At 49.7% G+C, this 14269-nt stretch overlaps 2 protein-coding genes across 2 annotated transcripts; both read right to left on the bottom strand.

Moving 5' to 3' along the window:
- Nucleotides 1-9071: 9071 nt before the first annotated feature.
- Nucleotides 9072-9597, bottom strand: LOC144143429 (uncharacterized). The gene has a single exon (XM_077675186.1). It carries the CDS (start codon nucleotides 9588-9590, stop codon nucleotides 9072-9074), a length of 519 nt encoding a protein of 172 aa, XP_077531312.1. The 5' UTR covers nucleotides 9591-9597.
- A 1708-nt stretch (nucleotides 9598-11305) lies between these two features.
- On the bottom strand, nucleotides 11306-12167 carry LOC144143428 (uncharacterized). The gene is made up of 2 exons (XM_077675184.1): nucleotides 12037-12167; nucleotides 11306-11773 (listed from the first exon to the last, which is right to left on the bottom strand). The coding sequence occupies exons 1-2, from the start codon at nucleotides 12127-12129 to the stop codon at nucleotides 11306-11308; spliced, it is 561 nt and encodes a 186-aa protein (XP_077531310.1). The 5' UTR covers nucleotides 12130-12167.
- Nucleotides 12168-14269: the final 2102 nt, after the last annotated feature.

Below are 14269 nucleotides of genomic sequence, written 5' to 3'. Positions count from 1 at the left end.
CGTGCAACGTGGACCTCTATGACACAAGCAAAGAAAATGGAACCACACAATTGCACTCCTAAGTGGCATTCAATCTCTGGAGAGCACCCTTGGCACTGACGTCAAGTGCTTTCCACATCATTGACACTGGCGCACAGCCCCATTGCACAGAGCTTCATATCCTGTTTCACAGTCTGAACTCCGCGTCATCACCGCCCTTGTACCATGTCCCCGCATCATGTACCCTCTTCTGGATACCGCATGTCGTCCACTTCTTAAGTAATTGGACGACATGCATTGGCGAGGTGTCATCCAACCTTCACGAAGCCCTAAGAAATCGCAGTTAGTTCTGGAGACTAAAAAAAATGGCTGCGCACACTTGTCCATTGAGTATCAAAAGATTAAAATTGTCACCACTAAAATTTCTACTCGTTGCCTCAAACTGACGATGCAATTCAATGTTTGCATCGTTGGGATTTTTTCTCTCTAGATTTCCTTCGCAGCGATGGGCAGGCGCCACTGGCCGAAAGTGACTTATCTAAACAGGTTGTATTACTCCAGACGGCTTATATATAATTTTGTTATGCTATTTGACCTCGGCAACGTGCCCGCATTATTTTAAAGGAAGATTGACTATATCTTAAGGGGTCTCAATTTGCACACATGCCTCTGTTATTAATTCATTCATTCATCCTTTATTCCAAGAAACCAAAATAGATAGTGTGCTGCAGGGACAGAGAACAAAGGCTAAATCGCCTGACGAGGACTCTGCCCTTCTGCAGTTCAACCGCGGTGCGTGTGCATTTTACGCAAAAGATATACACAGTTTGGCTGCCTGTACAGAGCAAATTTGCAAAAAATCTAAAGCAACTTCCCTAGTAAAAGAACACCAAGGAAATAGCTACATCCACAACATACACAAGCAAGTTCAGAACATTATATAAAGCAGCTGATGCAAGCGATACCATCAAAAAGCAAGAAAACGCTTAGATATATAATTACATTCAATTGTTTGCATGAACACGTTAAGAAAACCTGGTATTTTGGCAAAAACTTCGTATGTAGGGAGCCTTTTTTGGAAGGGATCGAACAGTTCAACAGAATGCACCTTCAATTGATCCTGATTGGTGAGAGTTAAGGTCGAGCTAGGGGACGTGTCATCGGTAAACCGAAGTTTGGATTCGGGTACTTCTTGGTACTTCAAAGTTAAACTCGGGCGTCAAAATGACTGTAATGAGCCGGCCGAGTAACTTTGTGGTTCGAGGGATTGTGAGCCCCCGAAGAAATCTAAATGTAAAGTGCAGGCATTCTACAACGATGCTGCATATCTGAAATGCTGGTCGATGATGGCGCGATTACTGCTTTCGGCAATTCTTTTTGCGCAAACTTGAGGGGCGTCGCAAGGCTTCATCAATAATAATAGATTTTTATAGGGTTTTGTAGCGCCAAAGCTACACCTGGGCTTAAACGACCTCAGATCTTTAACGCTCGTCGAAATCTCGACACACGGGAGTTTTCGCCTCCATCAGAAAAAGAGCCACGTAGCTAGATTTGAATACCCGTTCTTTGAGTCAGAAGCATAGCGTCACAAGCAAGGAACCACCACAGGGCTTTGAATTACTGAACTAGGCAACGTTGAAGTGGAGCAGCTTTTGAACCACGCCGGTTGTGGTCTTAACTCACTAGTTATTCTCCCTATGGCGAGTCAGCGTGTGACAGAAAAAATACATTTGTGCAAAACAAAGCGCCAGACATCCCGCTAGAGCAGATGGTATGGATGGTTTTCGGTGCATAGCTGTAAGAACAATTGAAAACTGGTTCCTTAGCCGTCCGTGTTTTTAAATAAGGGGAGTGCCATGAAAATGAATCGAAAGATTGCTTAAGCCGAAAGTTTTAGTACTGCGACAGAGCTGTATTCAGCATTATTGTAAAAAAAATCAGGGGTCGTTGTATATCCGCTAAATTACAAACAAATGGGAAGTGCTGACAGCGGAAAAAAAAGCTGGTACAAAATTTTGCACGAATAGTCCATTCGTCAAAAAATTTTCTGAAAAAAAAAATTTATTGCGTTTTTAAAGAAAATTGGATAATTTCGTTCCGCGTGTGGGTGGAACCTGTGTGTTCACGGCGCTACACAAGTGCGGTTCCTTGGTGCCATGGAATGTCCACTGGCCTGTTTATCTAGACGTATGCCTAGTGAGAGCGAGGCAGAACATAATTTAATATTGCTGACAATATTCCTCTAGCGTAGATCATGACCTGCTACTTCAGGTAAAAAAACGCGTAAGAAGGGGAGACAGTGAGAGGGCCAAGCAATTGAATGGAGTTACAATAAAAATTCTGTTTTGTGTCCTCAATTGTCAAATACCCGCGAGAAATTGTTGAATTTTGAGCTCACCAAAATTGTGCAAACTGTAGGCTACCATCAGTTTTCAAAAGCGCCTAAAAAGCAGTGATGCGAAACACTTACAATAACTGCCAGCGTTGACACCCCGCAAGGTTTGAACATTGAATGATTGAAAAACTGACCTTGAACACACGAGAATCAGTATGCAGTAGTGTAAAGAATGTAGACGAAGAGTTTCCGCATAAATAGGTATAAGCATAGGAACTATAGTAGTGCATTTGGCCTGGTGCACGTCATGAAGCCTGTTAACGCTTCATCCATGAAGAAGTGTCAAACAGACCATGTGATCAAAAGACGTACACCCCAGCACGAAGGACGCTGGTTCCAGCTCTGTTACCATACCGTGCCACCAGTTTTTCTTGATTTAACTCGCACTAATATTGGGAGATCAAAACGGCTTCTTCGTCAGACAAAAGTCCATTGATTGATTGTAGGGTTTAACGCGCCGACGCAACGCAGGCGATGAGGCGCGCCGTAGTGGAGGGCTCCGGATTAATTTTGACCACTTGGGGATCTTTAACGTGCGCCGAAATCTCGTGCACACGGGCGTTTTTGCTTTTCGCCTCCATCAGAAAAGCGGCCGCCGCGGTCGGGAATCGAACCCGTGACCTCGCGCTCAGCAGCGCAACGCCTTAGCCACTGAGCCACCGCGGCGGGTAGACAAAAGTCCAGTTTATTTATAGCCTAGCAGGAACAACTGGGCAAATACGACAAGAAACCCTCATTCGCGAAATATACATGAAAAGAAACACGCCAGATAACGAGAAGCAAACAAGCCGTATCAGAATAAATTATTGATCACTTCCACCGAAAAAATATGTATTCTTGCGAATCAAAAGCACATGAGCAGAACTAAGTTGTCTTGAAAGGTTTGAAAAAACATGACTTTGCTCACCCGCTTCAAGACAACTGAAAAGTTTTACACTTACGTATACAATAACATAGGATATACACCAACTGAAATGGCAAATTTAAACATAACATAAATAAGCGAACCGCCATGCTTGAAACCTTCACAGGGTTTTCCCGAGTTTTTAATACTGTCTGCAACGAATAATTATGTCCTGACAATGTGGTCCACAATAAATTTTATATTGTTACGGGACAAGGGGGTTTGTATTTACAACTATTTGCAAAGCGTTGTGTTTCAAAGAAAGCGTTGCCGTAACAACAAGCCGAGTTTGGAGCTTACCGAACCAGTGGCATAGCACAGATCATATGTTTATCCCTAAAACAGGGATTTCTCCTACGATCGTATGGTAGGAGGTGAGCGATACAGTTTTAGACTGGCTACGTGGACAATTCTGGTACGCGGGGCAGTGGTTTATGAGGCCCGGATAGATGGTAGGGCTTATCTCCTATGGTAAGTCTATTACGCAACACAATAGTTTGTAGGGTTCAGAGTGGGGTTGAAGCAGTTTTTTGGAGACGCCCACATGGCGTCCAGGAGACCAAAGCAGAACAAGTGAGCCCGGAGAAAAGAGGACGGAGCTGCTACATTCGTCGTATTGTGTCTTCTGGGATACTTGCAAAGAAGCACAGTTGTCAAGATCATTTTATTGGCTTGTTGGACCCTACCAATAGCCTCGCGAGCTTATTGAAAGGAAGATTTAGGAAGTACTGAGCCTGTTCATGGCTAACCAGTAGATAAAATGGGGAGAGGTCGGGCATATCATGGCGGCAGGTTTTGTAAGCGAAAGTGAAGCGTGTTAGAATCGACCAACAAAGGCCTGGGAAAAATTCCTCGCAAGTTCTCTAGGAAGGTGTACGTGGATGAATCACCCAGAGGCATAAGACGGCAAGAAACGCTGGTGCCAACGGTGGCAGCGGCGGCGGCGGTTTCAAGTGGTGGCTTCTACCCTCGGTTCGCCGAATGTTGCGGGCCACTTCTTTTCTTCATACCTGTATGGTAGAAATGTCCACCGAAAGGAAGCTGCGGTTTCAAGTGCCCATGCTCTTCGGTTTCAAACCATGGGCGAGAGCAAGATGTCACTCGTCTTCACATGCTGGGAGAAGAGTTGAAATTGCGTTCTCACGGGGCCTCAAAAATCAATACTTGCGAGAAATTGTGCAACTCCGGCACAACAGATGATCGATGACGTGAACATTCACCCTTTCTATCGACTGAGTGGCCCGTGTGCATCAGCCCCGCCTCATGTCGTGGGTGGTACATCAGGTGTCATGCACTGCCCAACTTGGACAACTTGCGTGAAGCTAAATTCCCTAGCCATAGATCTGGGGAAAACGAACTCTATTTAAGCGAATATAGTTCTTGTTCTTGTCGTTCTTGTTCTCCTGTCTTCACTGTCATCTCGTGGAATAAACCTCCTGTACAGTTTCCTCCTGAGCAGTCATCTCGAGTCTCTAGTCTGACACCATGCCGAGCCCGGACCTGCGGGCCTGACCGAGTAAGACAACCCAAGGGCCCCTCATCTCTAACAAACGGTAACGCGAGGTCCCAATCTCGGGGGGTAAAATACAATACATGGACAGCCTCTCGATTAACGTCAGGTTCAAGCGTTCCTTGACTCCATTATTTTAGGTGGGTTATAGGCGGTTGCAAGCTTGTGTATCGTCCCGCCAGAGCGGAGAATATTGTCAATAATTAAGGAATAATTCCCAGCCGCCGTAAGTCAAAAGCTGGCGGGAAGTGTCGTGATGCAGAAGGACGCCTTAGAGAAGAAGGTGAGCGACATCAGTTGCACAGCTGGTAGCTGGGGCGTGTGTGACATTGTACCACAGCGTGTAATTTGTCGCAACGCCGACCCCTTGTTTTTTGAGGTGGACAGTAGCAAACGACCAAGTTAATTGAGGCCCAAGAGAAAGGATGGCTCATGGGGAAGGTAGATGAGTTGAACTTCTGTAGGAGGATGCGTGGAAGGATTTTTCTGTCCCTGGCAGCCGTTACGCGAGGAAAAAGCGGCATACTCAGTGGTAAAGGTCAGGTCATAAGAACTGAAGCCGCAATAGATCAAACGTTCAAGCCATCGTGAGTAGCACAGGTGCGCTTACGTCGTGTAAGCGGTAAAGGAGGGTCGAACGAAGGTGGCTGGGAACAAAGAGCAGAAGGTGAAAAGCGTGAGAACGGAAGTTCTCGCAATAGAACGCGCTATTTCGGAGGGTGCGTGTGCGCACGCAAAGGTCTGGTGACGGACAGCGGAGACAATGAATAATTGAACGGAGTAAAGCGTCACGGCACTTATCATCACCGATGTAGAGAAAGTGGGATATTGTAAAGACACACGGGACATCCTCATGCGGGGTTGTCTGAGGGGCTAAACGGGGTGACGTGATAGACAGCAGGCGTCTTTATGCAAGCCATGTGAGTTATAGAAGACCCAAAACTCATATTTTTTATAAGTAATTCTCAGAAACAAAGCCGTGCAGTTTGTATTTCAATTTGGTAAGCCAGCGCCGCAAGTGGTCGTTTGTTATGACTGTAAAATGTATGTTTGAGCCTTACAAACGTTGTTGAAAGTTTGCCAAGGGCCCAGACGAGGGCGCGACACTCGCTAACTGTAAGTGATTGAATGCTTAATGCGTTCTCAATCGGACAGCAAACATATTATGTACGCAGTTACACTGTTTTGACCCACTTGCTATTGTTCCAGTAGTTCGCCGGTCCCGTGGCGATTTCTTTCCGTGCGCACTTAGATATACGCTGAAGGCATTAAAAACCATGTTCACGTAAGGACCGAAGTCAGAGGACTGAATTGCTTAGTCGTGGCCGGGACTACACTTAAAGCTTCTCTTCAAACAGTCTGCAAAGGTAGCTACATGGCCACAGTATCTAATTAACGACAGAAAGAAAAACAAGGTCTCGAAAAGCTGGGCACATATTTATTCGAGTGGGGCATTTGCAACTTGGCGACTGCTTCACCTTTTTCGTGATTAGGTTGAACTGGAGAAGGGTCAACAGAGTGCCCAAAATTTTTAATCTGGCTGCGGCAAAGGGGCACTTCAAGAGGGTAGCTGGATGCCATCGTGTATCAATTTTTAACGTAATTCTGACAGAAGCTCTAGATACGTCATAAAACAGTGAGAACGCACTGACGAGTCTACGTGGCATAGGTATGTGTTTTACTTGAAACCATTCAAAAAAAGAGTTCATAATTTTCTCGAATCAAGTCGCAGCATTGCACAAACGAAATGGTATAACCCAGAAATATTAATGGCCGCCATTGGTCGCGAATGCATTATTTGTGCGGCACTGCTTGTCGAAGGCTATCTGTCAGTATCCACATCATCTGTTTATGGGTGAAAAATATATTTAGTTTTTTGTTATTTGGGTATACTGCCAATCTCAATTGGAGAATATTGCATGACGGACCCATTCATTGTGAAATGACAAGATTCATGAAAAGGGTACTGACGTCACAAGTGAAATATTACATTAACGAATGACACAAAAGTGACAGCAATACATTTTACGACTATGTCCATACCATGACAATTATAACTTGTAGGTAGTTCTGCCTACCGAGGGGGGTTCAGGCAACGGCCTCGTCAAAACATCACGCACAGAACATTGCAAGGGGAACAATTGCGCTTTACTCAAGCAGTGGAAAATGAAATATAAATGGAACAGGGGATACAATCAGCCAAGCACATAACAAAAGCACTTCAGGGTCCCAGGGCTTACGGTACGGCGGGACGAACGGCGGGCCTTGCTGACGTGCGTCTTCTTCGAGGTGGCTGACGGTGGTGGCTTCTCTTTTGTCACCGGCGGCGCTCCCGGCCGGCACCTCCCCCCGCTACCAAGCGCCGCTGCCCTTATCTAGCGTGCCCAAAAATGTGCCACGCCCCCCCCTCCATCGCACAGTCTTTCTGCCGTGTGTTCCCAGATGGCAGGAGAGGTGGCGCGCGGCAGTTTGAACGGCCTAACGTGGGTGCTCACAGGGGAGAATCCCCACACTTCCCCCCCCCTTGGAAAAAAAAAGTTCTTGGTTCTTTGCTACACGAAGAGAGAGAAAAAAATAACCGAAAGAAAAGGGAGAAAAAAAAAATGTCCGAGACTCGTTTACACACAGTCCTCGGAGTCCAGGATTGCGTCCGTTGCTTGGCGCCGCTGGTCTGGGCGCAACCGCCGCAGCATTGCCAAGGCTTCTTCCAGGGCGTCCTGGCTGTTGTTGCCCTCCGGGCGGTTGGCGCGCAAGGCTCTTGAACGCTCTCTGTGGAGAGCCCCGGCACGGTGGTGACGCCAGCTGATTTCCGGCACTTGGCACACTTCACACAGCGCAGCCAGTTCTTCCTGGGTGTATACCGGCCGTGGTTTTACCGGGTGACGTTCTGCGATTGTGAGCCCCTGAAAGGGGGCCGGGACGGAGGTGCGCGGCGTGCCGACGAGCACTTGAGGCTGGTCGGACCACTCGAGACGAGAGTGCCAGCCCACCGGGTGGCCCGAAGGTGACAGCGCCGTCCACGTGGCCACCTCTTCCGTAGGTCGTGCTGGACGGTACGGTGACGGGAACGGGCGGCGCCGTGAACCCTGGGGCGGGGCCGAGCGTTCGGGTTGCCGACGGTGGTAGGGGTGGGCCCGACTGCTGTTCCGAGACATGTTCTGCAGGCAAAAGCAAAGAAAACACAAATGAGCCAGTAGTTAGTGACGCATGCGCAGATTGTATCGTGGTGACGGGGAATACTCATGTGTCGCGCGCTTTCCGCGGCAGTCTTCTCGCTGATTCCCGTTGGCTGTATCCTCGTGCGAAAAATACCGCTTTAGTTCGGACACGTGCACCGGACCGTACGATCCACCTGTGGAAGAGTTTTTCAGCACATACGACAGGTTAGACTTACCCACCACGGTGTACGGGCCATCCCACCTGTGTGCAAGTGAGGCGGTGAAGCCCTTCGACGCATCACTAACTGGATGTGTTCGCTTCAACACAAGATCACCCATGAAAAATTGTACGTCCCGTCGGCGCTTGTCGTACTGGGACGTCTGGTCGAGTCGGGAGATGTCGAGATGTTCGCGGGCCTCCCGGACGGACTCTGTTAGCCGCTTGCGAAGGTCAGCCGCGAATGTCGCGGGGATTTATCAGTGCGATTCTGCGTGGGTTGGAGCGAACTGTCGAGAGGAAACGTGAGGTCTCTGCCAAAATTCAGTTGCGCTGCCGTGAAACCGGTAGATCTGTTACTCATTGTCCGCGTTGCGAAACCCATCTCGGAAAGCTTGTTGTCCCAGTCCTTGTGACGGCCAGTGTGAGCAATGAGCATCGATTTAAGGTTTCGGTTGACCCGTTCCGTAATGTTCGCTTGTGGGTGGTAAGCCGAGGTGCGGGTGTGACGTATTCCCAAGGCGTGGTAAGAATCTCGGAAAACCTTACTGGTGAAATACGGCGCGTTGTCCGTGAATAACTGCGAGGGGAAACCAAACCTCGTGAACACTTCCAGGAGGCATTCCCACACCTTTTGAGACGTTAGCTTCCGCAAAGGAAACAACTCGACCCACTTTGAGAAGTGGTCTGTAATTACCAACAAGAACTGGTTGCCTCGAGGACTTCGAGGAAACGGCCCCATCACGTCGCATGCAACGATTTGCCACGGCGAGGTGCTATGGACGGATGTCATTGTTCCAAGCGGCAGGCCTCCACGTGGTTTGGTCTTCTGGCATATGGGGGAGGAGCGAGCGTACCGAAGTACATCTTGTCGCATTCCCGGCCAAGTTGCTGTGCGACATAACTTTTCATGGGTTTTTTGCCCAGACGAGTGACCCGCCAGAGCGGGGAACGACAACTCGGAAAGGAGTTTGTGTTGAGTCGTCGTCTGCCTGGGGAATGTATCGCAGCAGAATACCATGATTTCCAAGCAAGTAGCTGTCAACCTCGTCGCTCCGGGAAGCTTCTGGAGAGTCTGTTGTCGAGAGCTTGTCGATGACTTTGCGACATAGACCATCGCTCCGCTGTGCCGCAACCAAGTCCTGCTGGCTCACCAACGATCCCCAACGGTCGTTCGTGGGGCCCTGCACTGCTGCAACCACCATACTTTCTTCGTTTTCCACCTGTGTATCAGTAAAAAGGGGAGCGCGTGACAGCGCGTCAGCAACTGTATTAGTGGTGCCTTTCTTGTATTCGATGGAGTAGTCATAACGTTGCAGCGCGAGTGCCCAACGAGCGAGTCGTCCTGCTGGGTTTTGAAGCCTCTGAAGCCAGGAGAGAGCTTGGTGGTCAGTCTGAATGGTGAAGCATGCTCCGTCTAGAAACATGTCAAATTTTTTCAGCGAGAACACAATCGCTAGGCATTCCTTTTCGGTGACGGAATAATTGCGTTCGGCTGGCGTCAGAGTGTGACTGGCGAAAGCCACTGGTCTCAACACTTGATCCCACTCTTGCAGAAGTACCGCCCCCAAGCCGAATTCACTGGCGTCTGTTTGTACCACAAACGGCTTGTTTAGGTCAGGAAGTTGCAAAGACGCATTTTCTGCTAATGCTGTCAGCAAGGTTTGAAAAGCGGTCTGTTGTTCGGACGCCCAACACCACTTCTTGCCTTTGCGAAGTAGTTCATTGAGCGGTACAGAGATGTTCGCGCACTGGGGAATGAACTGGCGATACAACGCAATCATGCCAAGAAACCGTCGCAAGCTTTTGACGTCGCTCGGCGGCGGGTATTGGAGTATGGCTTGCAGTTTCTCTGGATTTGGTCGCAGAACGCCCTTGTGAACAACAAATCCGAGTAAGTTGATTTTCTTTGCCGGGATGTATAGTCAGCCCGGCTGCGCGCATGCGCTGTAGCACTATCTGCAAATGTTCCACATGTTCCTGGAACGAGCGTGAAAAGACAGTGACGTCGTCGAGATAACACAAAGCGAATTCGTGTTTCGCGTCACCCAGAACAATGTCCATCATCATTTGATATGAACTGGGGTATTGCTTAGACCGAAAGGCATACGCACGAATTCAAACAACCCTCGGTGACATGTAAACGCGGTCTTCGGTACATCGTCTTGGTGCATTTCTATTTGTAAATAGCCACGTGAACAATCCAAGGTCGTGAAATACTTCGCGCCTGCCCCGGCATACGTTATTTCGGTCACCGACGGGAACGGATAGGCATCTCGTTCCGTCATGGCATTCAGTTTTCGGTAGTCGACACAGATTCGCATAGATCCATCTTTCTTACCGACTGGGACGACGGGGAACGCCCAAGGACTCTTTGATGGACGAATGACGCCGGTGTCGAGCATCTCGTCCAAGGCTTTGTCGAAAAGCGCTCTCTTGGGGGCGTTCATTGGTCGTGGGCTGCATCGCCATGGTTTTGCGTTCCCAGTGTCGATGCGATGCTGCAAGACATCCGTTTTTCCTGGTTTTTCCGTGAACATGTCCGCATACTGGCGCAGGAGGTCTTCGAGCTGTTTGCGCTGAGACGACGTTCCTTTGAAATTCTGCAGCTCCTGTAACAGGTCTGCCGGCAGGCTTTCAGTCGACAAAGCAGCGCGAGACCTGCAGGGTAACGGGGGACCCGCCGAGGTCTCAAACGGGAAAAAACCTGGGTCGTCGCCAAGGTAGTACCCGCCAGCTCTGATGTCCAACCGCATAGCAACATCTGCGATAAAATCTGTGCCTAGGATCATGGCAACCGACAAGCCCTTGAGATACAAAAACCTTTGTCTCTTAGCGCGGGAGCTAACCGATATGCGTAACCGAACAGCGTTTGTGCTCTCCACGGCCGCGCTCGACGCCATCCTAAGCATAACTTCGGTATGGCGAAATTTTACCCGCTTTGCCTTGCAGTGTTCGAAAAGCATATCGCCGATAAGGGAAACTGTGGAACCGGTATCAAGGAGTGCAGTTACGATCTTGCCGAGCACTTTGACACGAATGGTTGGTGACACTAGCTTGGGGGGATACTGCATGCGATCCTCCGAAGGCACAAGCAAAGATTTATCAGGTGTGTTGGCCCACTGCGACTCGCTGCCTGGCTTCAGCGACGCCGTGACGTGAAGTTTCCCGAACGCGGAAATCTGTCCTCGGTGGCGGGCCCCTGCTGACGGGCCTGGTTGCGTCCGTACCACATTCGTCCGCCGGATGGCTCGCCTTCGTGTGGGACCGTGCGGCCCACGGCCCCGTAGCCCACGTTGGCTGGGACCGGGTGGCCCACGGCCCCGTAGCCCACGTTGGTTGGGACCGGGTGGCCCACGGCCCCGTAGCCCACGTTGGCTGGGACCGGGTGGCCCACGGCCCCGTAGCCCGCGTTGGCTGGAGTGCGGTCACGGTATCGGTTCTGCGGCCGCCTTCTTGGTGCAAATTCGCCCGGATCCAAAGCCCGGTGTGTCGCGGACTGCGGCGCCCACGACTGGAAAGCGCCAGGCCCGTTCCAGGCACAGCTGGGCTCCAAGGATTGGCTCGGCGTTGGCGGTGGTGCATACTGCAAATTGGCGAGCAGGCACTCCTGAATAGCGCGCGCGTTCGAAGCAACTGCATTCAAATCCGCGTACGTTTGAGCATACAAATACGGCTGGAACCGAGGATGGCACTGCCGTAACACACGGGCAACTTGCTCAGCTGAAGTAGTCTCTGGGGCCGCTCTCCTGTATAGTTCTTGCATAGCGCGTACTCTAACAGGCTTTCGTTAGGGTGTTGCGTCCTGAGATCTAACTCACGGAGAATGCGAGTGTCGTATCCAGGCGGAAGGAACTCAGTCCGAAAGCTTACCACAAAGGTGGCCCACGACGCAAACGGGGACTGCAGGCGCCACCAGCAGGCTGCAGGCCCTTGGAAAACCAGTGGCAATACCCTGGTTAGCATATGAGTGTCCGACGCTCCGACGGCGGCCTTGTAGACATCGAGCTTGTCAAGGAAATCCGCGACGGACAGACGGTCGTCATAGCCGCGGTAGGTTGGGATGTCAGGCTGAAGACGGGGCGCCGGGTCTTGTAGAGTGCCCAGGTGTTGCGTAAGAGCTTGACATAAGCCGGCCACTGTGGTGAGAGCTTCGCTGAAGGCGGTGTCGGGGGCCGTGGCCCCGACGACTGTTCCCGAACGAAGTTCCTTTCCGTCGGCAGCGGACTTCATTGCTGGACGCCAACGAAACTCCGAGAACCAACGAACTCGGGCGAAGGAGCTACAAAGATGCCACCGTATAAATCGAGCACGCACCAGCACAAAGTCAACTGCGGGTAATGCTTATCAGTTGCGGCGCTCGCCGGAAAACTGGACATTCGGTGCCGCGGAAAAGAAAGCTGGGTAGTGCGCAGGCTCGTTGAAAAGAAATGAAGTCGGGCGTAAGAGCAACAACATTATACCCGGCTTTCAGCAGCAAAATACATTTCGCTAAGCTGAAGTGCTAAGTTCCAGAAACAGCTGCCGCTTGCAAACAAATGCACGAAAGTTTTAGTCGCAATTTGCTTCTGTGCGTAAGCGTCTTGCTGACAAAGGACTGTGCTAGCCTAAATCCACGTTGGGCGCCACTGTAGGTAGTTCTGCCTACCGAGGGGGGTTCAGGCAACGGCCTCGTCAAAACATCACGCACAGAACATTGCAAGAGGAAAAATTGCGCTTTACTCAAGCAGTGGAAAATGAAATATAAATGGAACAGGGGATTCAATCAGCCAAGCACATAACAAAAGCACTTCAGGGTCCCAGGGCTTACGGTACGGCGGGACGAACGGCGGGCCTTGCTGACGTGCGTCTTCTTCGAGGTGGCTGACGGCGGTGGCTTCTCTCTTGTCACCGGCGGCGCTCCCGGCCGGCACCTCCCCCCGCTACCAAGCGCCGCTGCCCTTATCTAGCGTGCCCAAAAATGTGCCACGCCCCCCCCTCCATCGCACAGTCTTTCTGCCGTGTGTTCCCAGATGGCAGGAGAAGTGGCGCGCGGCAGTTTGAACGGCCTAACGTGGGCGCTCACAGGGGAGAATCCCCACAAACTACACCAATACTATGGTATATCTGTATCCCTACCAAGTAGTGCTTAAAATACTAGTGAGCACACGAAACAGTGGATAAAAACATAATTCAAAAGGTATTATATAACAATAATATACCATTCGCGCTAGGATAAAAAGGCTTCCAATTGTTGACTCTTTGTTGTTGTGATGGGCAAATTATTCCACTCCATTATTGCTGGTGCAGAAGAACCTTGGGTACAGTCAGTCCGGCACTGATATTCATTTCGTGTCTGTGACTGCTTTTGTCGTATCGGCCTTGTTTTTTTGGATGATATACTTTGAACCGTCTCTATTCAGCTCTTTGTGAAGCAATTGATCCAGGAATTTTTTACCTGTAGGTTTACCGCTGGTTTTTATTGGTAAAATGCCTGAGTTTATAAAAGTTCTGCGGGAGCGTCTATTATAGTGTACTTGGTATAGAGAAATCATATCGCTTTTTGTTGTATTCGCTCAAGGGCATTTATGACATTCTAAAGAAAATCACGCGAGCTTTACACATTCCAAAAAGAATTGGATTTGAAGTTCAATCATTCTTCTTTTATTTTTTTAGGTTATCTGCAATTACCTGAAGCTGTTTCAAGATCTCCTCTAAATCGCTTCCCGGCTTTGTTGTGCACACATCTGTTGTGCACACATTGTGCACACATCTGCCTAGGGTACGGCAGACCAATGAGGCCTAGGTGATTCGAACGAATACATTTGCCATAAATCCTGCTCACCTGTGGTAGACAAACAAACGGATTGTGATGCCGCATCCTCCTTGAAGCGCTGCCATGCTCTATGGCTTGAATTGAGGGGTGTTCATTCTTTATACCCATCTAGTGTGCTAGCAGAGCCATCTTCACGTTATGGGGATTCGCGTCAAGGCGTGCAGTCAACAAATCAGGCCTGTATCCAGGCAAATCAGCGAGAGCATGTTCTAAGTGCGCAACCTACAAATGATGCTGTTGGTGGCTGGTAAGTGGTGCATCTTTGAATCCTGATAGCAGAGCCGGGTTTTC

This window comes from Haemaphysalis longicornis, unplaced genomic scaffold, assembly GCF_048455015.1.
Source record: "Haemaphysalis longicornis isolate Haplotype H1 unplaced genomic scaffold, Haemaphysalis longicornis Haplotype H1 scaffold_6, whole genome shotgun sequence".
Taxonomy (NCBI): domain Eukaryota; kingdom Metazoa; phylum Arthropoda; class Arachnida; order Ixodida; family Ixodidae; genus Haemaphysalis; species Haemaphysalis longicornis.
The sequence above is the reverse complement of the archived record's forward strand: the minus strand, read 5'-3'. Positions and strand labels throughout refer to the sequence as shown.

Bases quoted from the DNA above. Each gene is read 5' to 3' on its own strand.
- LOC144143429 (XM_077675186.1), bottom strand. From the start codon at position 9,590: ATGTTTCTAGACGGAGCATGCTTCACCATTCAGACTGACCACCAAGCT.
- LOC144143428 (XM_077675184.1), bottom strand. From the start codon at position 12,129: ATGCTAACCAGGGTATTGCCACTGGTTTTCCAAGGGCCTGCAGCCTGC. The intron at 11,774-12,036 runs GTAAGCTTTCGG...CGCGCTATTCAG, and splicing joins CGTCGTGGGCCACCTTTGTG to GAGTGCCTGCTCGCCAATTT.